The following is a 23907-nucleotide window of genomic DNA, read 5'->3' as shown; positions in this document are numbered from 1 at the left end:
TTTATCTGACTGCCTACTGAGAAAGCACATACTGTTTTTCATATTCTATTTTTGTTTCTTAACAGCAGAAATAATACATTTTAACAGTAGCTACATCTACGAAGCACCTGCTATGCACCAGGCACTATGTTTGGTCCTTTACAAGCATAATCACAAATCTTCACAATATCCCTACCAAAGAGGTTCTTATCATTTGCATTTTGAAAATAAGCAAACAGGGAGAGGTTAACTTATTTGCCCAAGGTCAAATATGAGAAGCAGCAAATCTCAGTTTTGGCATGAATCTAAAGTCCCTGATTTTTCTAGTATTCCAGAATATTCTCAGTCTAACTGTTTAAATTGTTCAATGTCTACCAAGTTTTGGACACAGATTCTCCTTCCACATTTATTCTTTCTAAAAAGAACCACTGGTCTGGAAGGCGAGGAGTCCAGACCCCTAGATGGATTCTGTGGTTAATTACTCAGGAAACCGCAGGTCACGTGCATCTCTAAGTCTCAATCGCCTCACCTAACTATCTGGGTTCATCTAGATAATTTAGAAGACCTCTTCCAGATCTGAAGGATGTCAACAAACGCCTCATCATTAATGCAATGACTGGTTAATATTCTCAGTAATTCTAAAGGCTATTAACAGAATTTTTTCTTATTTTTCTATAGATTAAAAGGAGGAGTAACAAAGGAGTAACTTCAAAACGCAAATATACCAATATGTATTCTTTTTTCTTCAGTAACATAAAATATTCAGGAAAAAATACTTCTTGAGTAACCTTACATTAATAAATTACTCATGAATTTTTATGTTTTTGTATAATAAATATACCACAAAAATACAAGAAAAAAATTAAGTCAAAACAGTACCAAATATCTACAGTCATGACATTCACAGTTAACGTTTCATCTTCCACCTCCCACATCCTCCGCCCCTGTGGCTGCCTCTGACTGTCACTGGGATTACAAAACTCAACTGGAACCCTAAGAGTGTGCTCTTCTCTGAAGTACTGGAAAGAAGTTTATCTCCCGTGCAGTATAAATAATACAAATGGTTGTACTTCAAGAATCACTCGAGACCACCTCCTGAGACCTTGTCTGAGAAACTGAGAGAGGGAAAAAGAACAAAGTCTACCATCAAGAAACTCCTCTATTCTGCCGGCAATTACACATGACTGCACACCATATAACAATGACATCAGAGGCTTGGAGAAGGATTATGACACATATACGGGCCTTAGATGATTAATCATAGTTTAGAGCAGACCAGACAGCACAGAAACAAATGCTCTTCTGTTGCACATGCAGTTGTGATGAATAGCTGGAAGAAAATTTGGTATAATAGAAAGAATACTAATCCCCATGAATCTAGAGGCTGACTGACTGCCAGTTCTTTCTCTGATGTCAAAATTATGGTCTTATGCAATTACTCAGTCCAGTCATTTTTATTGTACCTGTAGAATCCTATATAAGCATGTAAGAATGCTTATGTAAAAGGTATAAAATGAGTAATCAAAGGATCTTCCTACTTGGGAATGGGGAAGAGGCCCTGGACCTCCAGTATTTCTAATTAGGGACAACTAAGTCCCCTGAATACAGCGAAACTCAAGAAACAGAATCTAGATCTTAATCCATGCCTCTGCCTACCAAACCCTGCACTAAATTGCTAAGCCACATCCAAATCTGTAAATTAAAGAGGCCTCTCCTACTTTGAAATTTTGATGAGACCACAACAACCAATATTTCATAAGAACTTGATAACATTTTTCAACATCTTTTTTACAACTGCCATCACCAGGGAAGCTGATCACAGGACAAAAAGTGACAAAAATAGAAAGATTAAAAGACAGCTTTTAATTTAAGAGAGGTTATCAAAATATTGCTAGCAAGATTCGTTGACTAGCTCCACCAACCATGGGCTCAATACATTCCAAGTAGATTCCAAAAGGAATGCAGAGCTCGTTTACTGAAAAGGACATTACAGTAGTAACTGTCAGATCCCAACATACCTCAGGCGTCCTCAACACTAGTAAGGCTGTTTTAAGAGAGGCCAAAAGAACAGAAAGGACACATTTTACTCCCTTTCTCACCCTTCTACTAACAGTTTTTCATCTCCTTAACTCTAATTGACCATCCATTCCCATCTTCAAAAGAAGGGACAGAAAAGAAACGAAGATGAGAGGGAAACAAATGGGGGCACTCCAGAATCATTATAATCCATCCAGGAAAAAAGTGCCTAATAGATCCAGGATGTTTTTTCCTTTCAATTCTTCCACCTGCAGACACCCTAGCAGAAAAACTAGCATCAGTGTGTTCTTTTGGCAAAGTTCTACCATCAGAGGAGGAGGCATGTTGGCTTAACAGATAAAATTTTTGAGGGAGGATCTATGTACGTATAATGTCCTTTGGCAGTATGTTAAGATTATGTTGGTACGCTGCCAGAAAGGGTTTTTTTTTCTGATTCTGGGAGAAATGCTATACAATTTTTAAAATTTGCATTTTCCCATAAAGATTACTTATTTGGGGTACAATTTTCATTTAATATTTTGGGAAGATATACATGCATATTCCTATATATGCATACTTTTTGTAGTACATATTATATCATCTATCAACACAATCTCTACTGTTCCTCCCGATTGGAAATCTGATTCTAACTCTCATCTCCTTTTTTTGTTTGCTCAATATCCTGGACTTGCCAGATGGGTTCTGTTTTAAAAAAGATTCCCTTTTTATTATTATTAGTTACCTAGGTGAAGGGAAAGTTACCAATTCATGAGGGTTACTGAATTTGGTGAGCAGGGACTACACTTGTAACTCACTTTCACTCCATAATGCAGAAGGTCAGGCCCAAAGTAAGTGTTCAAGGCATTATGAAGACTGATTTCAAGTTTCAATTTTTAGGTAATTTTGTCGTAATCTTCACTACGAGTTTCTTGAAAAATTTAATGTTTAAACTGTTTGATTCAGTACTTAACATAGGGTCTTCCACAGGCAAATTCTCAGTAACTTCTATGTAATGACCTAATTTCAACTATCCTGAAAAATTTTATTATTAATGAATACAAGCAGTATCTATACATAATTTCCTTGAAGCTATGAGCTCATGCTTTTGTATTTATCAAGATACACACACATGTTACTAGATATAATCCGTTATGCCCACATCTAGCCCCTGGCCCGCTCCCCTTACCTTGTCCATGCACCCTTCATGGCACCTGTAACTTTTTTTAATTTTGCTACAAGTCCCCTACATAAAATTTGGATGATGTTATCTTCCTTATGTGAAGGAAGGAGACTGTACCAGATATAATCATGAAATAATATGAGACAATCTTATGAATATGTGTGTGTGTTACGTGTTTCCCTTCTCAATATTCTGTCAGAAAATTCTGAATGAGGTCATTATTCAAATAGAGACATTTTGGTAGAGTGAGTGGAAGGAAGATGATGGAAGGGATGGAGGAGGCATAGATCTCGTATATTCTTTTATAGAGCTTTGTACCGTACCTGGCACATGATTAATAGTGAATAGTACTACATGAAGAAAACATCTAAGGAAAGGAAATACAGAAAGGAAGGACAAGATGGAGAAAGAGAAGAAAGAAAGAAAGAAGGCAGGCAGGCAGGCAAAGAAAAAGTAAAGAAAATTTTCAAAACCATAAAACATTTAACTTGTCAAGACACTGACAATGTAACTAACCACATACGAACAGAAGTCTGAAGCGAGCATGAAGGAATTTAGGAAAAAGGTAACGTGTCACTTCTAAGGCTCAACTCTGTTTTAAAATCGTAAAAGAGTCTCTAAGATAGATAAGAGTGGAAATAATATTGGCTCTGTGACATAGTCACTGTGTGAACTTAGGCAAACATTTCTCCTTCTTTGAGCTTTACCTTCCAAACTTGTAAGATAAGAAAATACCTGTTTTGTCACTGTCAAAGTATGAAGATCAAGTAAAATATGTGATCAATGTACATGATAATATATAAAATAAAATATTTGGCACCTGAAAAATGCAAAGTATCCTGGCTCAGTTTCAAACTCCTCAAGGAGGGGAAGCCTGTCAATTTTTAATATTTTGCCATTTTATAATTCCCATCTAATGTGTCACATCTAAATACTAGGATCCAGAGAATTTGGGCCAGAAACCAATCCCTGGAATTAGCTCAAGTCCAGTGAAACACTATGAATCATTTCTATCATTACAATTTCACATAGAAAATTTGAATTTCTTCCATTAAATATTTTTTGCTAAGTCAACATGAAAGAATTAGTTTTAAATTTCTTACCAGTCTTAGCTTGTATATTCCTTTTAAGTTCTAATCCACATCATTATAATGCTAAAATAAGGCTTAAGCAACCCTAGACTAAGTGAGATAGAGAGATTCAGGTGAAGTTTTAACCTGCCAGAGGAAACAGCATGGACATAGGAAACACTGTGCCCATGACATGCTCTCACTCAGAGCAGCTGACACTCACCAGTTCCGAATGCATAACAAGGGTGACTATACCCTGGTGGGAGGTACCTTGAAAACTGTTGGTATCTGTGTGCAATCACAGAACACCCTTTTCATCTTCAAGCTTGTAGTGGTATGAAGTGAGGTTGCTATCTCCAATATATCCTTGGCACTGAGTTAATATTAAGCTTGTACACTTGATAGCTACATTATTTTCTGTGGAAGTAATGTCACTGCAGACTTTGTGACATTGTCAGGGGAAAGTTAGGATCTAGAATTTCTAGATAATGAATAGCAAGTGATAACGCACTGATTCATGTCTTTACCATTATATATATTGTCCCTGCTTTCCCCATGTTAAATGCTTTTACAGAGAATTAGATTTCTAGAGAAGTAGGTTTCAGTCCAGTGTAAGAACCTTCTAACCATCTGTCAGAAGGCGGAATGCAACACCTCAAGATATATCCCCCAGCTGATCCTGTCCAACTGGCAGCAGAAAAGCACTGACATGAATCTTGGAGGATTCAACATTGCCCGGGGATCCTGTCTTCAACCCCATTTGAGGTCCTGTACAGCTTGAGATCCAAAATCCTGCAATTCTATGGGCAAAGCTTTGTGAAAAGCAAGGATTATTTTACCCACTGTATTGTCACTTTGTTAAAGTTCCTCACTAACTTAAGTGCCAAAATTTACAATTATGCAGTGGTGATGGTTAAGAAACCAAGAAGGTCGTTTGTTTAGAGCAAAGACACACAGATCATGTGTAGATTAGTTTAATTAAGATATATAGTGAGAGTAATTCTCATATAAAAAATCTTGAGAGATTTTTCTCTTTTCTATTTTATCCTCTATCTCATTAATTAAATGTTCAAACGTAAACAACTTGACCACTGGACTGAAACTAATCTATTAATAAAGTGGCCTCCAGCAATGACACTCTCACGGTGGCGCTGAATAAACAAAAGCAAAAGTATCAGCACTTCAGGAGACACTTTTCAAAGGAGAAATTAATTATTTATTTTAGAATAATATACAAAATACTCTGACTTTATTCTTTTAGTAACGTATACATCTGAATGTATAACGCTCATGTAATTTTAATGTGATAACAGCTGACTCTTCATTTCAAAACCTTAGTCAGTCGCCTAAACCTAATGGAGCCCTGAGTTGAATAGCGATGAGCGCAAACCTGGCCCTGAGAGCTTTCACAGCACAAAGCTGACACAGAAAAGCACAGACAGAGGTGAGCCTGTGGGCTCTGGAGTCTGTGCTGAGTTTCAGCCTCAGTGCTAGTCCCTGACCAGCTCGTCTGAACCTTGAGGAACGTATGTGAACCCTCCGTGCCCCAGCTTTTCATCTACAAAACCAAGATGTTAATGTAACTCAGAGTTGTTGCAAGGTTAAATGCATTTATACACGGAAACGCAGAGCAGTGTCTGCCAGTGGCAAGTGCTCAATATATGTTCGTTGTTATTATTGTAATACACTACTTGCAGAAATAGAGCCAATAGCATTTGTACAGCATGCTATCCCAACTGAAGGGAAATATTCACATTTACTAAATATATTATCACCAACCGAGAAAATATACCAAGCTATATCCCAAAGTGACAATGATACTGACAATGGTACCGAAATTATAATCACAGACTACGGCCACATGTTGCAGAGTCCTGTATGTAACAGGCAGCAAGAGGGGACATTCTGCTGGAAGCTCTCTGAAGTTAATCTCATCCATCCATCTCAGAGCAGCAACTCCCCTGAGAACCAAGCATGACCTCCCAGCCTCCACTTCTCCTCAGCCTTCAACCTCGACACATGTTTCCGTGCTACCATCTCATATCGAAAATAAAAGCACTTCACACTAGGAGTTTTGTTCATGCTTTCTGCTTTCTGCCTTCCTAAGTTCTTATATTCCATACATTTCTCAGTAACAGTCCTAGGATTAATAATCATTATGAAGAAATTATCTTCCTAGTGTGTGTAATTCTAGCAATACTCATCAGGATAAAGAATGTTTATCAAATAAATGAAGGGGAATGAATTTTTTTTGGTGTGGGGGTATCTTACTTATTGATTTGCTTAAGTAACAAAAAAAATACTTGGCCTACAATTTGTTAGCAAATATCAAATGACAAAATGATACCATGAGTATATCCTTACATTTTCTATACTGAAATAAGTGATCTGGGCAAATAGCTGCTCAAGATCAATTAAGAGGATCTTTAGATGTGAGATGATGGCAGGAAAAAGTAAGGGCTGGGAAAATTTGCCACTGGACAAAATCTCTGGATGAATTTTATCTGGCCTGTAAAGCAGCCAGGGACCATATACAAGCCTGTGGTTGTAAAGATACCAAATGCTTTAAAAATGCTGACGTCAATGCTAAAGGTTATGCTCCCGCCTACTCAGGCCTCAGATGCCACAGAAATGGCCCCTTGCTACAAAATGGGTGCCATGTTGGAGGGAAGGAAGCTTCTGACCCGCTGTAGAGAAACAGACAGATGCTACTCAGGGTTGCCTGGGCACCGACTCTACTCCCTTCCAGAGACCACCCATCTCCCTCTCCCACCCGGGATGAGGATGCGATCTAGTTCGTTCTGCATTTGGCTCCTGAACCAGGCAGGTACCAGGTATCTCTAAGTTTGTGAAAATTATTCTGAATGGTGAAATAAGTCCTGGGGTGAGAGAACTGCGGTGCAGCACGGGAAGAGATTCTTGCGCTGGAAACATCACACTGTTGATGGTGTCACTCAGGGCTCAGTGCTCTTGCTAGAAGTCAGGGACCAAGGCAAGCTGGCTTCAGATACATTGCATTCGCTCCTATATGTTCACTTCATGACTGTCAATAAGATTCTTACCTTGGAGTTCATTATATTAGCAATTCAGTCCTCCCTTACAATGTTATGCCAAGCCATAAATTATCTTTTTATTTATGAATGCTATCTTCCGGAAGTCCGTGACTACTTGTTTTTTCCCTTGGTGAGGAAGACTGGCCATGAGCTAACATCTGTGCCAATCTTCCTCTATTTTGTATGTGGGACACTGCCACGGCCTGGCTGGATAACCAGTGTGTAGGTCTGCCCCTGGGATCCGAACCTGTGGACCCTGGGCTGCTGAAGCGGAGCGTGTGAATTTAACCACTATGGCACTGGGCTGGCCCCCATGACTACTTTTTGATGGAAAATATTTGAGGATGTTGAAAACATCAAGTTCCGGTTTAAGACTGAAATGCTTTTTATAAGAAATTCTCCCAAGTTGCCTAGTTTAAAAGTCCAAAACATCATAATACATTTTTTTCCTTTCTAAAAGGGTATCTCAGAACTTTAGTAAATGATGCTTTGCTTGTCCATCCTCAAAACCTGATTCTCCGCCCCATTTTTTGTTAATCTACTTTAATATTGAATTGATTTTTTTGCTGGTTGTCATTTTAATCTCTTGTCTTGGTTGCCAAACTAGTTTGGCTGCCATTTAGATTGTCCTCTCAAATCCAAAATATATTTTATTTAATAAATTTTATTTAATTACTTAATTCTACTGTCAGTAGCTTTTCCTGAAACTGAGTTATAGACCCCTGGTACGTATATTTATATTTCTCTACATCTATGTCATACATTCTTCCACCCACCACCCACGTGACAGCTTACCTAAACTACAGAGGAGTGGCACCACATGGAAACCCGCTGTAACCTAGCTCAGGTTTCTGAAGCACAGGTGTATCACCAGAGAGATAAAGGATCTACCTGTTCACACCAAGGTTTACAACACATTTTCTCAAGATTCATCATAGTTTTTGGCCAAACTGAATTGTTTAAAACAGAGATCACATCTGCCATTGTATTTCTCAATACTGAGAGATTTTATTCCAAGACTGCTTAAATGCCACTTTCTCAGTTAAGCTTTTTTTGTCCCCACAGACTACTTTCCATTCTCATTCCATACCATTCTTTTCTTTGTAGTATTTTCCAAGTATATTTAAATAATTATTAGCGGAATAATTTATTTACTGTCTGTCACACTATCAGATGATAACCCCACTAGGGCAAAGATCACATCATTTTGTTTATTCTATGTCCCCAATACCAGCATGGCGCTTGCTACATACTAAGTCCTCAATGAAGGTTTGGAGCATTGGTGAGTGGATGAGGTTGAAGACAGTGTTTTAATTTTTGAGGAAGATTAGCCCTGAGGTAATATCTGCCACCAATCTTCTTTTTGCTGAGGAAGACTGGCCCTGAGCTAACATCTGCCGCCAATCTTCTTTTTGCTGAGGAAGACTGGCCCTGAGCTAATATCTGCCGCCAATCCTCCTCTTTTTGCTGAGGAAGACTGGCCCTGAGCTAACATCTGTGCTGAAATTCTCAGTTTTATATGTGGGATGCAGCCACAGCCTGGCTTGATAAGCAGTGCGTAGGTCCATGCCTAGGATCCGAACCAGTGAACCCTGGGCCACTGAAGCAGAGTGCACAAACTTAACCACTACACCACTGGGCAGGCCCTGGAGACACTTTTATAGGTTGCAAATTTAAAACAAAAAGAAGAAGAAGGTTATGTTTTATCGCTGCATTTTTCTTCTGTTTGGTGAATTTGGGTAATCATGAAATGACTTTTCCTTTAGGGCTACAGATTTATAGAAGAAAAACAACTCAAATATGCAAAGTGCTCAGCAAATGTTTAACTCCCATTTGGAAAGGGTGTTGGCACTGGTTACGGCAGGGTTTTAAAGTGAGAGAAAGCTCTGTGTTCGATACTGACAGGGTACTTTGGGCACTGTTTTGCTATTAACTCCCAGAGAGAAAATGCTGCCATCAATGCATGCAGTGACTGCCTACCAAGTTTATAAGGCAGGCAACTTGGCTTCACAATGTGTATCAAAAAGCCCCTGCTTCAAACTAATTATAATCTGGGAAGTTACAGGAATGCTAACTATAGGAAAAGCTAACCAGAAAAAAGAAGTAAATGATAAGCATAACGGCAAATGATTGGTATTGCAGGCATTCCGAGAAGGACTACCAACAGAAGCCTTCACGGAACAGACGGGGGAGGGTCCAGTCCATTTGGATGGGCAGAGAAAAGGGAGACAAGTATTCCAGGTGGAAAGAAGTGTGTGGGCAATCATGTGCAGAAAGGGAAAGCCAAAAGGTGTTCGTGGCAAGGAGCAGAACAGTTTGGCTAAAGTGAAGGGCTCCACCAGAAAGAGGTGGAGAGACAGGTCTTAATGGTAGATCAACCCAGGAAGCGACATCAAAAGGAAGGAGCTGGGGAGTAGGGGCGTTCTCCTGCAGCTTCTGTGAAGCCCCGCACTGACACGTGGCGTAATCAGAGCAACATCAAATATTCAATGATGATAATATCTTAATACTGCATAGCATTTTGTTTCAAAGCAATTTCATCTACTATTCACAAAAGAAAACTTTTTTCTCATCTTACAGAGATGTCACCTCATGTCAGTGAATTTAGATGAGTTAGTTGTTTAATGGTAGAGCTGTGATTCAAATCTGCATCTTTTCTCCGGCAGCTGGCAGGAGTCAGCAGGAGTTGTCAGAGTGAGGGAAGAGAAGCAAAGGGATGGGTGAGTTGTTCGCCTATGCCCATGCAGACGAGAAAGGATAAGAATCGAAGGAATTAATGTGGGCCACACCAAGGGATGGGACACTGACAGTCCTCACCACTTTCTGGAAGCTGCTTCAGGTTGCAGGCAAGGATGAACTCCTAACCAGAGCTCTTGGACATTTAGCCGATCCCACAACTATCACCTGTTTTAAGATGGTGGAATAAAACAATTTTTCTCCTCCTTTCATTTGCTAGAGAGCTATTATGCTGCTTTAATTCTCAGGAGATTTAAAAATCAAACCATACTGTAACTGTTAGCTTATAATTCCAGAGGCCTCTATGATCATCTGTTTCTAAGAATCAAAAGGTTAGCTCACAGATTCTTCACTGCAGTCTTTCTACTGATTGTGTTTTGAAGGTCCTTGCAACCCAGTTTTACTGCACTGCCTTCTGAAATTCTAGTTAACATTTATTTTATTCAAATACAGTAACCCTCACTTCAGCAGTGAATAACTGACTCCCACCCCCACATAGTGTACACAGTGTTAGCACAATAGCTTTAAAGTGCTGCAGAGAATTACACAAAAGTCTTTTGAAATTATGCTCAAGCCGAAGAATATATCTTTCTTCTTCCTATCAGTTTATCTTTTTCTCTCGGGAGAAGTTTTTCTTTTATGAAAAGCTTCCCAAAATGAAACACTTCTATCCCCTTCCTGAGAGATTATGATCTACTCTAAAGGCAAGAGAAGCCAGTGAAAGCACTGAAAATTCAAAGACAGCATGCACTGACGTCTACTGTGCTGTTTACGATTGTACCTTGTTAAATCAGAACCATAGACAAAGAAGCAATGCACGAGAAAGAGCTATTGGTCTCAACGAGTCTGTTTTTACAGAGTGAAATCTCAGTTTTCTTCTTTTTTTTTTTACTGTGTAGACTTTTTAATACTTATTCAAAAACTTGCAAGTATAGTACAGGCTACTTAGTAATCAGTCTCTGTCAAGAAAATTACTTGTTGGGCACTCCCTTCAATTAAGTGTAATAGAAAAGAAAATTTTAATGCCATAAAAGGATAAAAACATAAGTTCATATTTTACATACTTTTGGTAAATGAGAGGATCACAATGGACATGCAAGATGCCCTGCTGAGTCCTTGTGTCTCTTACAGGTGCCCCAGAGGAACTTACTCACGGATCCAAGACGGAGAGCCCTCAGCCAATCAAAGGGAATTAGCTCTTTTTGGTTTTATACAAAAAGCTTCAAGATTCACTTTTTTTGGGGGAAAAAGTGTTTGTTGCTTAAAAATAAAAAAAAATCAAAACCACTGGCCTTGATTTTATTCTTCCCTCTTTCTAATGAAACGTTAACCATCCTTTAATGTCCAGATCATATTTACCTTAAACAAGGCTGGAGAATGACCATTCTAGAAAATCACCCCTTGTTGAATGAATACAGTGTTTGCCTCTCTTAGTTTTACTTATTGACTTTGTGTCTTATATTTTTATTAAATCACCCAAAAGTCTCACTTTGTCAACCGGCTTCTCAGCACTTGGCACACTGAGAACATGTTTTATTTTACTCTGCATGCTTCTTGCCACAGAGTACTAAAGGCAGCACCTCTTTTCTAGGAATGAGGCAACTAGAAAAGTGGGGACAACTGTCCCTTGCCCCCTGCCATCCAGTGACCAATACCGACTAGGGTTAATGACTTTTTCACATTTTATCACTGACTCTGCAACACTGCACATCATTTCCAAATAAAGAGATGACCCTGACGGAAGAAGGCAAGCTGGCCCTCCCTCCTGCTCTCTTCCTTGGGGTCAGTAATCACGCCCTCTCCCAGTGCAGTCACTGTCAACCCTGTGTACACCAGAAGCTCCCGGAAGAACAGTTAAAAGGAATAGTGCCTGGGTCCCACCTCAGACGAGCTGACACTGCAGCTCTGAAGACAGTCACGAAATTTGACTCAAACAACAAACACAAAAGAAAGTTGAAAAAGAATGGGTAAAAATGCTTAATTAAAACCAGACCAAAATAAAACAGCTTAAGAATTATTGTACCTACTATACAAGACTGCCCGAGGGATTGGAAACCACTCACCTTTGTTATTGTATACATCTAAGTAATTTGGTGCTGAAAAAATTGTAATGAGAGAAGGGAAGCCTGTTGTTTGGCTTTTCCTGTACATGCGATACCTAAAAAGAACACACACAAGTTAAAACAAGGCTAGCATGATATCATGGATGATATCAAATTATAGATTTAGAAATAGAAATTTAAATGAGTTAAGCTTTATCATTCGAAGAGGATCCAATTACATAACACTAAAATTTTTTTCTCTCTGAAGTCTGTCATACACAGACATTCATTCATTTGCAGGGCTCCAACACTCCAACATATGTACAGTTTCCCAATAGAAGTCTCCAACGGTTAGGAGTGCTAGGGTGGGCTTCAGTGAAATCGCATCTCAGTTCCACATGTTCCACAGCGAGGACACAGGCTACTTTTTGTACAAAGATACCCTGTACCCACCTTGTTTTTCAAAAGTTTACCAATATTTTTGACATTAAAAAGACTGAATTAGCAGAATAATACATAACCCTTTCCCTGATTATTCAATACACCCACGATGTTATCTCAGTTATATGCATCCACAAGTAGCTCTGCCTAGACTGAGTGATGTACTTTTCAAAGAATGTCTGGTTAAATGTACGGGTTTTATGAATTGAAATTGCTTCTATTTTAGAATTTTATTTATTACCATTCTCTGCTGATGTCTGCAGGTCAAAGATTATTGTCTCGGCAGGGTAATATTTAATCAATCAGTAATGAAATAGAACATCTGTAGGATCTTTGGAAAGAAACCAATAATCTAGTTACTTTTCTCCTACTAAGACAAAAATAAGACTCTAGTCCTCAAATAATCAAAAAATACGGGAGACTTTGGGCTCTTTTCCATCAGGGGGAAAACGAATCTCATGACTTTTGTGTAATAGATTTCAGGAGTATCAGTTTAGAAACATTCTTATAAAATGCAAAACAGAATGGCATCATTTCTTGGGGATTCTCTGTCAGCTACTTCTGGCAAACTAACCATTCTAATTTAGCTGAGTTCTAAATGTGCGCAAATAGTACCTTTAGATGGATAAATAGACATTTTAAAATTTATAATTTTACAAATATTTTGATACCACTTTTCTCAGAAGAAAATATCCCTTCGAAAATCTTTCGAAATGTTCTAGAAGTATTTATTCTGCTTATGGGACTGAGCTTTCTTGGGGGGAAAACAATCAGAACGTGAAAGACATTAATACTCTTAATCCGAGTGCCTTGATTTTACAAACCTGGCTATGCCTACTTTACAACAAGTAGAAAGAGAGAAATCGGATGATGTATATAATCTCAATCTTCCCCAATGAATCAATCAACGACTCATTTTAAATAAAAATATTTGTTGATTTTAATTGATGCACTTAACATACTTTCAAATAAGCAGACGGTTTCAGGTCTGTAGTGGATTTAAGATAAAGCTGCCTAAAATGTTCAGCTGGGACAGTCAGTAAAAAAAACATGGTGAGACCACTGCCCTGAAAAGTGCAAACATTATTTGAGGACCTGGGTGGTGGGTAGATCAAGAGGTTACTTCAAACATCAGCGAGGGCAGCAGTGAGCACACACCGCTGGGTCACTTCAGACCTGTGGATCGCTTGCTTGAAAAAATCTAATTCTGAAAGGCACTTGGGGGGTGCCTTGATTCAGGGGCCCGCCTCAGAAGGCAGGCATCCACGTTCCCAATTTCAGCACCCAGGCTAGAAAAGTGAGTGCGCCTCCTTTTCGGAGAATCCAAAATATAAGGAACTGAGTTTAAACATTTGGAGGCAAACAGCGCCTTTCAGGGCAGCCTGCTGGGCAAGGCAGTGGACTTCCAATCTTAAAATTACTTCCATCTATTTCTCCCGAATGCAGACTCAATGCTCCATTAAAGAGGATATCGGATGTTTCTCAGTTTTCTAAACCCTTAAATTGGTCTATATTTTAAAAATTTACCAGATATTAAAAAATCATGTTATGCATTTGTTAGTTAGAACAGAGGATTTTCCCCATCATTTTACTGTCTGTTTTTGTCCTTTCAAACTTTACAGGGATTAGCAATAATATTCTTTAAACAAGAGCACAACCTGCTATAGCTGTTAAATATTGATGTGTAATGCTCATTCACGTTGCCAACCAAGACTGAAAAGTAGCTGGTAATTACCCACTTATGGACACTGGGAAGAGCAAGAATGGAAAGAAATAAGAGAAGCTGCCCTTACGGTGTGTCAGGAAGCCAGCTGAACATCTACCTGTTCAAGCTGAAAATGGAAGAACTTACGGGGATTTTCCAGCACATCTGCAGCCACTCATTCCCCGGGACCCTGCCAGATCTGTGTTGTCAGGAGACAACTTCAAGATCTATTCCTTCTGGGAGAGAGCCTGGCAAAAGGGAACCTTGACAGCTGGAGCAGAGTGAAGGGGTTGTAACAACGGGGCCATGTGTGGTTGTCAGAAACCCACAAAACTGCTCACCCGGCATCCTGGGCTTCATGCGCTCGGAGAATAGACAACAAGTTATTGTGCTGTAAGAATTCACAAACAGCCGGGTAACTGCCGGAGACAAAAAGAAAAGAGAGGCACCTGTTAGGAAATCATCAAGAGTAGCACATTTATCTCTAACTTCCAGCCCTATGTGATTTGATCAAGCATAATCAAACATACATCATTCACAAAACAAGCCTCTTGGCTCTAAGGGCAGGTTTGTCTCTGTGGCAGAAAAAGCACCTACAGCTATACTTTCTACATAAGCAGAAAGGAACGGAGGTGTGTGAACTGGAAAAAGAACCCAGGCGACTGCACCGCAACACTGGAAGAGGGTTCACTCTGAGAAAATCAGTATCACCAGGTCTACATTTAAGCATAAAGTGAACAGACGCATAAATAGAACATGAGAATGGAATTTAAAACATAAACCTCAATTTTCTCAAATACAGCACTATTTGTGTGGGAGAAAGCAGGACTTCTGGGAAATCAAGTTATCAACTTACTTATGGATACATTAACGGATTATGTCATGCAAAATCTGAACAGAATTCTGGAATTCACAAGGTTTTAAAACGCGTACTTGAAATAAGATCAACAGAACTTTATCTTAAGGCTTGTCGTTTATCTTAATAAAAATATCAAATACACAATCAAGATGATTTTGTCTGTTAAGAAAGAGTCAAAGCCAAAGATAAGAATTTCATTAAAAATGAAATTCAATTTCAAACTAAACTTGAAAAACCCTTTGCAATCTCTTTGTCTCTGCTCTAAGAATTTGTAATGAGATAAATGTGTGTCATAAAAATGAATAAATTTTAAGTAGTTCAAATCAAGGGACAGCAAACCAATGCTCGTTATCATGTGAACACACTACAGATGTCTGCCAGCACCTAAATTACACACACCATAGGAAACAATCCAGCAATTACAAAAACGGCACTTTGGGGAAATAATAGTATATGTCACTCAAATAATTTATTATAAAAGAGAAGATGAAAATAGTTTCTATGCTGTAGATTTTGGAAGAATTTCTTGATCAACAGAACAAACATCATTAAGATGGCATACAGGTGATTGTAAAAAGGACTCAGTTTCAGTTCTTTGGCAAAAATAGGATCTGAAACCAAAAATAGTCTTTGTGCATGTGTGTACATTTGTGTGCTTGTGTGTACATTTGTGTGCATGTGTGTGAGTGTTCTGAAACATCCTAGCAGTTTGCTGGGCAGAGAGAAAGAGGAGACATACCTGAGGCCTCCACTTACAGGTGTCCAAGGTCTGCCCAGTAAGTAAACCAGCTAACTGATGAACATTAGTGTATCTTACAAACCAGAGAAGATGCCCAGAGTGCCCACATGGTAATGCAGCCATATGCTCCCTAGATCAAGAGCTGACCAACATGTGTCTTCAAAGGCTTCTGCTCTATTTTAGGAGAAGATGAGTATATGACCTTTGCAGATCACTGTGTGTCAGCAAAAGAAGTCTTAACTTCAGAGACACTGGCTGGTCTTTAAAAAATGGCACCTTTATTTGATACATATTTAGCTATAAGGAGTGACATGGAGTAGGGGTGCACTCAATAAATGCTCCTTCCCTATCTCTTTAGGCCATTTACTTATATTTCTCAGTCCTTGCAATGCCTCTTTACAAAAGACAGTTTACTGTCTTCTTGTGCCTCTGTAAGATGGAGGCTGTTTGTCTATGGTTGTCATGGTTTTGCCTTTGGGCAAATGGCTTGGCTGCTCTTTTTCATTTCTTCCTTCCTTTTGGAAGAACTTACACTAGTCTTACGAAGGCATAATTTTAATATATTGTCTTCACACTAAGTTTGAAACCCTTATATGTTTAAGCTAAGTTTTCCCCCATGGACATACACATCTGATTTTTAATGGGAATCTGAAGAAAATAAAATTAAACTGGCAGCAATCTGCTAGGTTTACAGCATTAAGTGAGGCACACTTGTATTATTACTTGGAGGAAACTCATTTTGAAGAAAATCTTTAGAAATTTAAAAGTATGCATAACCAAATATTCAAACTTTCTAAGAACTGCAAACATTTTTCTAAAGAAATTTAGAAAATGCTTGAATATCATCTAGATTTCCGTTACTGGTGAACGACTTACCAAGGATACATTAAAATCTCCAATAATGTTAGGAAAAAACCCTCTACAACATTTTTAAACTTTTTAATGGAAATGATGGTAAACCACAGTGTTTAAGCTGAAAAGCATTAAAAAAGATCTATGTAGGGGCCGGCCCGGTGGTGCAGCGGTTAAGTCCGCACGTTCCGCTTTGGCAGCCTGGGGTTCGCCAGTTCGGATCCCGGGTGAGGACATGGCACTGCTTGGCATGCCATGCTGTGGTAGGCATCCCACATATAAAGTAGAGGAAGATGGGCATGGGTGTTAGCTCAGGGCCAGTCTTCCTCAGCAAAAAGAGGAGGATTGGCAGCAGATGTTTGCTCAGGGCTGATGTTCCTCAAAAAAAAAAAAAAAAAAGATGTAGAATGGTAGGAAAAGCAGAGTTCACGACAAACTTAACACTATAGAGAGAGCTGGAAAATCACTTATTTACCAACAGTTTATCAAAGACTAGTTGGCGACGGTGCCATGTGTTAGAAGATTGTGTGGGACACAGGGCGGGGTGGGAGGAAGAGGGCAAGGCGTGGTTTCCGTCCTGAGGGTATTTATAATCTAGGTAGGAAGGTAAAACATTTAAAAAAAATAATTTTAAAAACCTTACACTAAAGATAAAATAGTAAATTTTTATAGACATTATAAAGCCAGAAAGAAAGCACATGGGTCTGAGGAAATCTTTTTGAAAAACATCTGTCTTGTGTTAGATCTTTTTTTTTTTTTTCCTGTTTTCAATAATCAGGTGAAGCTTCTGTGCCCACCGAGGAGAAAGAGCCCTTTTCCTTCAGGCGGGGGAGCCCAAGCCTGGGCGGCGGCTCCTGAGCAAATCTCAGCCCCACTCACACACTCCGGGGCACCCTCATTGGGCACAGTCTCTCCAGGGTGAGGCAACCCTGAAAGGGTTGTTTAACCCAGTGTCTTGAACACGGAACAAGACTTGCTCCCAGGACTGGGGAGGCGGCGCTGCTCCAAGCTTTGTGACGTTCAACTCCCTGCAAGCACTGCCGTCTCAAGAAGTTCTCTTCTTCTCTGAAAGTGTGTCTTTCTATTGCAACAGGATTATTCCCTAAGCGCAAGAGATGCATCTCCTCTGAGTAGAAAGAGAGGTGGAAGTTTCCAGGGAATAATGGGACTCCTTAGATCTGGATTCTTATTCCAATTGCCTGGGCAAACTTTGGCAAACTGTTTAACCTCATTTGTAAAAATGCAGACAGTGTTATTTATTTCATGGACTTGAGATCAAGATGAAATGAGTTAGCAATACATGTCAACTTCCTAGGCTCAGCGCCCAGCCCACAGCAGAGGACAGTTAACAACTCTCCATTTTCTCCCACCACCACGGTGTGCAAGAACGAAGGCAGCCCGGCCTGGTGAGTCAGAAGCCCCAGACCCCATAGTAGCTGTGAAGTTCATTAGCTGTGACTTGTGTTAGACCTTAAAGCCAATGACACACAGGGGTTATCAGATAGGAAAGGAGTTAGGACAAGAAGCACACTGATCATGAACTAAAGGAAAGAGGGTAGTAAAGACAAAAATGTGCGAAATGGTAGAAGATTGGCTTGGCACTACAGAAAATAGCTATTATTAGACTCATTCTGTTTATTTTCTTATTTTTGTTTCTTGCTACACTAAACTGTATTTGAGACCTTGAATTACATCTCCTAGATTCCGGGCTCTTCAACCATGATATAGCCCGTGAGCATTATTAAAATGCTTCGTTATGCTTTTATGCCTTCACATATACTTTCCCTGAGTATTCTTCCTTCTAGAAAGGTCTACTCTTTGCCGAGCCTAAGCTAAACCATCAGTTGTGAACCTTCCCCTTCAAACCTAGCTCACCCTGGGTGTAGAAAACTGCAGTATCCACCATGTTCCCATGTGTATCTACCATATCACTCGTCATGCTGTACTGTAAATTAGGTTGATACATCTGGTCTCCAGCAATAGAGAATGCCGTAAGGCATGGACACTGTTTTATTTGTCTTCACATCCTGAATGCGACCTGTCAGCTTAGTGGAGCTCACACTCAATTGCTCGAGGAGCGTCGACACGGGCAGTTAAGCAGGTGAGAGATGGAAAGGGTTTCTGTCCCTCATCAGCTCCAGCAAGGCAGAGGCAGGCAGGCTGCAGGCCTGTGCCAGGGGCCCAGGAGGAAGCCTCTGCCCACCTCCTTGGTGTCCTTACCCTCTCCAAGCCCAGTGACAGGGAGTACTCTGCCCAAATGTCCAGCTCCTCCTCTGCTCCTTGGGGCCTGGCAATGGGTACTTAGCTCTGGGGTGTCTGGTGTTGCTCAGATGCCGTCAGGCCTATCTTTTCCTAGGACTTGCTGTGTTTTCTCTTTGCCCCAGGGTTCTCCAACTAATTTCATTTTACCCACTAGGGATCAGGCCTGGAAGGGCTCCAACTCTTCCTGCCAGCACCTCCCCAGAGCTGAAGTTCTCACCTGCACCTGGCTGCCCGCCACCTCAGGAGCACTGAGCTATTTTTATTAAAGGCAAACTTTTTATTGAAGTCTAACGTCTATACAGAAAACTGCACAAACCAGAATATTACAAATCAATGACCTTTCACAAAGTGAACATCCTTGTAACCAGCTCTCACACCAGGACAGAGCACATTACCTGAAGCCCAGCAAGTCTCCGTGTCTCCTCCCAGCCACCCATCACCTCCTACCAAGGGCACCCACGATCCTGGCTTTAACACGACACGTCAGCTTTCTCTAACGCTGAACTCTTATTTCAACGGAATCATCCAGGATGCACTTTTTAGTATCTGGCTGCTTCTGCTCATCATTACATTTGTGACATTCATCCATGTTGTTATGTGCAGTTTTGGTTAACAAATTCTCATTTGCTGTATTTAGTTGTATAAATATACCACAATTTATTATTCATTCTACTAAATGGACATCTGGGTTGTTTCCATTTCTGGGCTAATATGAATACTGTGGTGTGAACAAGCTTCTATATGTCTTTTGGTACGTTATGTACACATTTCTGGAGTACATTAAGAATAAGAGTAGAATAGCTTAGCGAGATGCATGCTCAGCTTTGGCGTATACTGAAACAGCTGACTGTAATTTGGGATTAGAGGTAAGGCGAGACCATTCAGGTGGTCGTCCTTCTAGAATTCCCAGTGTTATCTCCCCTCATATTTTCATGAACACCAGGTTCCCTGCCTGCAACAGCCTTTCCCGATGACTCTAGTCGGATATGCTCTACTCCCCCTCTAAAATTCAGGCCTAGTAACACTTCCACCACGAGTAGTCCCTCAACCCCAGTCCATCCCTGTTTGGGTTAGGGCCCCCAATTCTGTGCGCGTGTGTGGACCTCCACATTTATCACAGCACTACTCACCTGGCATTTTATTTGTGAGTCTCTGCTCATCGGTTTCTGCCACTAGACTGTCATTCCCTCGAAGGCAGGGACTCCGAGCATCTATAAGGCCTCGCAAAGGCATATAACGTAGGTGCTCAGCTAACATTTGTTAAATAATTGAATGAGTGGATGAATCCTCAAAAGGATGCCCATGAATGAAACAGTGTGAACAGTGGGGAAGGGGCGGGAAGGGTGTTGTGAAATCAGCTGTGATTTCAACAGGATAAAGATGAAGGTCTTGAACTCAGGGTGGGAGGGAGCGGGGCAGGATGGTCTAAGGCTGGTGACATTATAAAGAAAGGGTTGCTAAGATGCCATGACTGACGGGTGGTGACTTCAATGCCAGAAGAAAAAGCAAAGCTGTCTGCTGGTCTGCATGACTGAGAAAGAAGTGCTAAGGGACACAGAAAAGCCAGGAGGGATGCCCAGTAGGGGTTATGCAGGGGGCGAAGTAACACGGCTCTTCAGGCACCATGAGCTCAGGTTAAGGCGACAATGGAACATCTGAGATCAAAAATTCCAGCAGAAGGGGCCGGCCCAGTGGCACAGCGGTTAAGTGCACACGTTCCGCTTCAGTGGCCTGGGGTTCACCAGTTTGGATCCCGGGTGCAGACATGGCACCACTTGACAAGCCATGCTGTGGTAGGTGTCCCACATATAAAGTAGAGGAAGATGGACACGGATGTTAGCTCAGGGTTAGCCTTCCTCAAAAAAAAAAAAAAAATTCCAGCAGACAACTAGAAATAGAGAATTTGAGCTCAGGAAAGAGAGAGAAATGAGGAGACTAGACAGAGATCTGGTGACGAACCACAGAGTTTCCAGTCTCCAGTGAAGCCAAGGGAAGGGACGAGGCTCCTGGGACAATCACGTAGAGAAAACATCAGAAGCAAAGAAAGCTGTGGCAGGAGAGGCGGGGAGCTGTGGGCGAGCTGAGGAGAGTTGGGGGATGGGACGGGGCAGAGGGCTGTGAGGTGGCGCGGCAAGGGGAGCCAGCGCCAAAGGAGCGCCCAGCCCAGCTCCCAGGCATGGCCGGGATGGGCTCGACTCCCGACTCCCAGTGCAGCGGAGCTCCAGGAGGTCCGGCCCAGCGCATCCTCTCGAAGCACTTTAAACTGGAACGCAGGCCGCCATGACTCATCAGAGGCAGACAGACACACTGACAACCCAGTCCCGAATCCTGCCCACAGCTTTGTTTGGTCTACATGGAAATGCAAGTTTTACCTCCAATTTGTTGTGATCCTCACTAATCTTTACAATCTAACACTTGGCCTGCTTCAAGTACCTCAATTACCCACCTAGAGGTTTCACGCATTTGAGCATGCAAACTCTGGTGTAGGGTTGTAAAGATAATAGAGGGGTTTTTTGTTTTGTTTTGTTTTTTTGGTGAGGAAGAGTGGCCCTGAGGTAACATCTGTTGCCAACATTCCTCTTTTCTGTTTCTCCTCAAAGCCCCAGTATATAGTTGTATATCCTATTTGTACATCAATCTAGTTCTTCTATGTGGGACGCATGCTTCAGCGTGGCCTGATGAGCAGTGCATAGGTCCGTGCCCAGGATCTGAACTGGTGACCCCTGGGCTGCTGACGTGGAGCATGCGAACCAGACCAGTCAGCCACGGGGACGGTCCCTGGAGTTCTTAGGGACTCCTTCCTCTCTGTCACATTGCCTAGCTTCCGTAATTCATGAACAGCAGTGATAAATTCTTACTGATGCATAACTTCGCTGTATTTAAATCATGGCCCAGATAATGTTACTCCGTGGATAGGGTGGCACAGCAAATTAAATATGCAAACTCTATATAAACATGTAAAATAAAACAGGGGGTTGTGGATCAAATAACTGTCAATAACTCAAACAGGTAACTGTCACCAAGTCTCTACCAATTTTATCGTTCCTTGCAGCCTTCTGGATCAGCTTTATAGGCCACAACCACAGAGGATCCTTGACACTTTCAGGATGGCACCAAAACAAAAGGAGCAAAAGCCCTAGCAGAACAAGAGGCATTGTTCTCTTCTCAGATAAAACAATCTAGATGGCTTTGAATTAGCCAGAGTCTGTGGGTTGTGGATTGAGATATTCAGCATTTGTCATGGACAAAGATCATTATCTATTAAGAGCCCCTAATGAGAGGAGTTAAATAATCATGTTGTTGAGCACAAAAGTGTGAAAACATGCATAATCCCCTAATTATCTAGCTGATGGATTTTATCTCTGATGTAAACACAACTGTGTCTATAGTCACAAAACACAAATACCATAACTCTATGTACGTTCCCTATAGGTCTTTATTTAGAATATCATTTATTTCAATAGCTGATGCAGAAAACTAATAGAAGAATGTGACAGTATGAATTAAAGAAAGATCAATGCAATATGGCTTGATATCAGAATCAAGGTTGGGATTTTGTTTGCCTTTGTACTATTGAAGCACAACTCAGTGTTATCAATAGGTAATTTAAACACTCATGGTAGAATAAGGGATTTAACACCAGATTCGAAAAATTGAGCACTTGGCTTTGATACATTTTAAGAATACTTAGCTTTTCATTAAAAGTTTGAATATCTTTAATAAAAGATTACTCCGAAATTAATTAATTTCTGAAAAGAAACCTTAGGCTTTTTAGAAACATATGCTTCTTCCTTTCAGCCAAAATAGATTCATTAGTCTTGGTGCCCAAATATCCAAAACATAGAAACAAAGTGTAAACTTTGTGCTAAATAAGCTTGAAACAAACCTCTTTATTAATATTTATAACAAAAACTATTCTTTGAATGATGCTTTACAGTATACAAGACTTTCCACTCACAAACTTCAATTTCTCAAACACATCAACACATGAATAAAGGAAATCTTTTTTCCCCATAAGGAAAACTTAACTTATGGCACAAAGTGTTGGCCCGCTGAAGAACCTGATGGACGTCATGCAGAGGGCGCCGGCTGCCCCTCCATTCAGAAGACAGTGGCTGCGCCCACACCAGCCCCACCAGCCGGCCGCCAGCGCGGGAACTGAGCGTACACTTCAGGGAACATCAGGTTTGGTTTTTACGTTAAAAAAACCCCCCTCTATATAGTCCAGAATTTACAATCCTCAACTTCTCCATCACGTCTTTCTTCCTTTCACTCCACCTGCTTTCACATAAATTGTGTGTGTGATGAGAAGAGAAATTAGAGAAACTGAGGGTAGTCAAACGCAAGAGGCTACAGTTAAGGTGAGGTGTCAGGTACATTGTGGGGACAGGCAAAAACCCTACTGTGTTGTTGATTTCTTTCTGAAGTGCTCTAAAATGATCTGGAATGAGCAAATTCCCATACACTGGCAAATATAAAAATTACCATGAAAATGTTTTCAATGAGTCTTGTCAAAGTGCTAAAAATAAATTTACGGTGGTATCTATATACTGGGTTGCTGCTAATTTTAATTTATCCAGGAAGTCTGATAAACTTAAGAAAATTTAAGAATAACTTGAATATAACTTAACCAATTTAAAATTGTTCTTCTTATTTAAGTTATGAAAACTGGTAAAAAGACTTTTAAGTGATTACATAGTCGAATGAAAAATCGAGGCTGGCACTGGATTTTTTTTTCTATAGCTCTTTTTTCTTTTTGAGGAAGATCAGCCCTGAGCTAACATCCTGCTGCCAATCCTCCTCTTCTTGCTGAGGAAGACTGGCCCTGAGCTAACATCCGCGCCCATCTTCCTCTACTTTATACGTGGGACACCTACCACAGCATGGCGTGCCAAGTGGTGCCATGTCTGCACACAGGATCTGAACCGGAGAACTCCAGGCCACCGAGAAGCAGAACGTGCGCAGTTAACCGC

At 40.6% G+C, this 23907-nt stretch overlaps 1 protein-coding gene across 17 annotated transcripts in view; it reads right to left on the bottom strand.

The window, feature by feature from the left end:
* Positions 1-23907, bottom strand: part of PPP3CA (protein phosphatase 3 catalytic subunit alpha) — a 287954-nt gene that overhangs the window by 40280 nt on the left and 223767 nt on the right. For all 17 annotated transcript variants that reach the window (XM_070263369.1, XM_070263363.1, XM_023637650.1 and 14 more), the window contains 2 exons: positions 14564-14641; positions 12098-12192 (listed from right to left, as the gene is read on the bottom strand). In XM_070263369.1, the coding sequence (XP_070119470.1) occupies positions 12098-12192; positions 14564-14641 (173 nt within the window). The remainder of the gene's footprint in view (positions 1-12097; positions 12193-14563; positions 14642-23907) is intronic.

Source organism: Equus caballus, chromosome 3 (genome assembly GCF_041296265.1).
Source record: "Equus caballus isolate H_3958 breed thoroughbred chromosome 3, TB-T2T, whole genome shotgun sequence".
In the NCBI taxonomy this organism is placed as follows: domain Eukaryota; kingdom Metazoa; phylum Chordata; class Mammalia; order Perissodactyla; family Equidae; genus Equus; species Equus caballus.
This window is presented reverse-complemented; position numbering and strand designations above follow the sequence as displayed.